General features: G+C 36.2%; 1 protein-coding gene across 1 annotated transcript; it reads left to right on the forward strand.

Moving 5' to 3' along the window:
* The first annotated feature begins 1,356 nt into the window (after positions 1–1,356).
* On the forward strand, positions 1,357–2,955 carry LOC139495439 (uncharacterized protein DDB_G0286591-like). Its single transcript, XM_071283724.1, has one exon. The coding sequence runs from the start codon at positions 1,357–1,359 to the stop codon at positions 2,953–2,955; it is 1,599 nt and encodes a 532-aa protein (XP_071139825.1).
* Positions 2,956–3,492: the final 537 nt, after the last annotated feature.

The raw sequence follows: 3,492 nt of genomic DNA on the forward strand, positions 1-3,492 counted from the left end.
CAAATAAAAAACAACAGCAGAGGGTCACCAACAGGTCTTCAATGTAGCGAGAAATTCCCGCACCCAGAGGCGTCCTTCAGCTGGCCCCTAAACAAATATATACTAGTTCAGTGATAATGAACGCCATACTAATTTCCAAATTGTACACAAGAAACTAAAATTAAAATAATACAAGACTAACAAAGGCCAGAAGCTCCTGACTTGGGACAGGCGCAAAAATGCGGCGGGGTTAAACATGTTTGTGAGATCTCAACCCTCCCCCTATACCTCTAACCAATGTAGAAAAGTAAACGCTAGTAAGTTTGAATGACCTAAGACTCAGGGTCACACCTGGGGGAAAGGGGGGTCTTTTTGTTTTGTTTGTTATCTTTTGAAAATCATGGATATATCAGGAGATTTACTTTGTTGCACTCACCTGACCCTACTGGAATCAGTAGTCCCTTCTGTGACAGAATTCCACGGCTGACAGTTGGTGTGACTGTTCTGTCTGCTTTGCATTTTCCAGTATGTGAAGGTAATGCACAAAGTGTTCTCTTTCTCCAGCACAAGCCAAGGGAAAATCGGTGGGATGGACAAACCGATAGAAAGGGACTCGAATTAAAAATTCCAACTCTGTGGCAAATAAGTTGACCTTCTGTCAGGCTTTCAGAATATTGGCTTAAATTCAATGACCTCAGATGACTCAAAATGTTTTTATGGCAATCCTTAATGTAAACCCTAGTATTGTCTGTAGGAAAATGTGAAGCTAGACCACATTTAGTATCAGTAAAAACTGAAAAACTGCATCTGTAATATTCATCAGTGTCGTCTGCCATTGTTGTTTACATTCCATAGAGACTTAGAGAGTTCTTCAAGGGGAGATAATTTGCAGTAAAAAAATTATTAACAAAAACATAGTTTTATTTACTTTATTTTGACAAGTCCAAGTTTTCTGAATATGATTTATTCTTTTTTTCAGATATATTTAAACAGGCAAATAAAAAATATCAATTAAAAGGACTGGGAATAAAAAATAATATTATCATATTTTTACATAGAATGCACTGCATTCAGTACCTTTTTAAATCTGATAATATCTTAGAAAGGATACTATATATTCACCTAAAATTTTACAGAAATCATTATTTAACATTAATCTACAAATGCAAACCCCCCAACAGCTTCTATGAAAAAAATCGATATAGCAGATTTTTCAAATATTGCATGATTCTTAGGTGGACTGGTACTTAAAGATTAATACAAAGCAATGGGCAATCATTTTGTGAGCTTTGTTGAGGTTGCTCTTTAATACTAGAAACTAAAAAAAACTAAACATCAGATTTTTTATTTTCAGGTCTTGTCAAGTTACACTGGAATATGTATGGAAAGGCCAAGGCCTTAATTAAACTTGGAGGAGAATGTTGTACAAAGTACCAAATAAGTATTAATCCATTTACCAAATATCAAGAAACACATGACAATATTTACAATGAAATAGAAGGTATTACTACAAAACTTGAAGTTTTAGAAGCAGATTTGTCTGAAAGAGTAAGAAAAAACACAATTAGTAGAAGTGACAAGGAGTCCAAAAGAAGTGAAATCAGCGGAATGAAGAAGCTGAACGAAATAAAAGTGTCAGAATTAAACGGAATTTCCAAAAATTGGGCTTTGTTTTTAGACAAGATTGTAAAAAATGATCCTGAAAAGAAAAAACCTGGTAGAAAAAGACTGAATGATACTGTTGTACAGAAATCTGCAAGAAACTTAAAAAACGAACTTGGATCCATCACTAAGAAAGATATTGGAAAAAAGGTACAGCTAGTAGCGCAAGGAAATGAAGTGGGAAAAGGAACGCTTAAGAAGGTGACCCTTGATGTGTGCACTATTTACTTTAATGCAAAAGATGCCCAATATTGTGACTTAGATTCAGATCTGTTTGATCCTGATTTCACTATTCCTAATTCAGCTACCTTTATTAAAAAGTATGTGAAACTTTGTTCTTACGCTGATGCTAATACTTTGAAATTAAGTGTAGAAGATGATTCCTCTACTGGGTCTGAAAATGAATATGACAATTACAGTGATTTAAACAACAATTCATATGAGACTCCACTTAGGAATGTAGATTCTGAAGAAAGTAATTGTGTCGAAATGCTTGACAGTTGGACTGAATGTAAAGATTCTGACAATGATGATGTTCTTGAACAGACAAAGTTGTCACAGTCAATAAACACAGTAAACAAACGGAAAGAGTTGTCATGGTCAGTCAACACAAGCAACATACAGAAAAAATCATCACCGTCTGTAAAACTAGAAAGCATGCAGAAAAAATGGTCACTGTCCGTAAACCGGGACAAAATACAGAAAGGGTCGTCACTGTCAGTAAACCCATACAACAAACAGAAAGAGTTGTCACCATCTATATACTCGGACAACATACAGAAAGAGTCGTCACAGTCAGTATACTCAGACAACATTCAGAAAAAGTCATCATCGTCAGTAAAGCAAGACAACATACAGGAAGAGTTGTCACCGTCGGTATACTCAGACAACATGCAGGAGTTGTCACCGTCGGTAAACCAAGACAACATGGAGGAGTCGTCACTGTCGGTATACTCAGACAACATGCAGGAGTCGCCACTGTCAGTAAACCCAAACAACATGCAGGAGTCGTCACTGTCGGTAAACCCAGACAACATGCAGGAGTCGTCACTGTCGGTAATCCCAGACAACATGCAGGAGTCATCACTGTCAGTAAACCCAGACAACATACAGAAAAAGTCATCATTGTCAGTAAACCAAGATAATGTTCAGAAAGAGTTGTCACCTTCAGTAAACCCAGACAACACACAAAAGTCGTCACCATCAGTAAACACTGAAAACGTACCAAATAACATTAAAATCATCGATATTGACGATTGCCAATTTACAACATTGGGGTTTACACAGGGAAGCAGCGCTTGTTCTGGAATTTGATTAAAACTTGTTGAACTTCATTTATGTGGTCAAGGGTTAAATAAAGAAAAATGTTTCCAGTTACTAGATGCAAACATTTATTCACAAGTTTACAAAGAAATTATGGATGAAATGGTTTCCTTCTGGAATCAACGTCATTTGGAACCCCTTGATACACTACATGCTTTGAAGTTACCAATTTTTGCAGGAATGCAAGGCAAACTATCTGTTAAAGAAATTATGTGGCATACCACTCTACTAGATCAATCTAGTGAATCATGTCTTCATTTCTTTGAGAATTGTGTGAAAAGTAAAGACGATCATGCTATCATTTTCACATTTCCTCCAGACAAGAGTTTTGTTTGTCTAATTGATAGACAAGGGAATCAGTTATTGTTTGACTCGCATGTAAGGTATTGTCATGCAAGCACTACATTTGAGGAGGCTGTTTTATTGCCTAGTACTCGTGGTCACATGGCCTTTTCAGAAGAAGAAAAATGGCGAGACATGTACAATTATATTTTCAAGTATCTTTGTGTAACACTGAAATGTGACAGC

Source organism: Mytilus edulis, chromosome 11 (genome assembly GCF_963676685.1).
Source record: "Mytilus edulis chromosome 11, xbMytEdul2.2, whole genome shotgun sequence".
Taxonomy (NCBI): domain Eukaryota; kingdom Metazoa; phylum Mollusca; class Bivalvia; order Mytilida; family Mytilidae; genus Mytilus; species Mytilus edulis.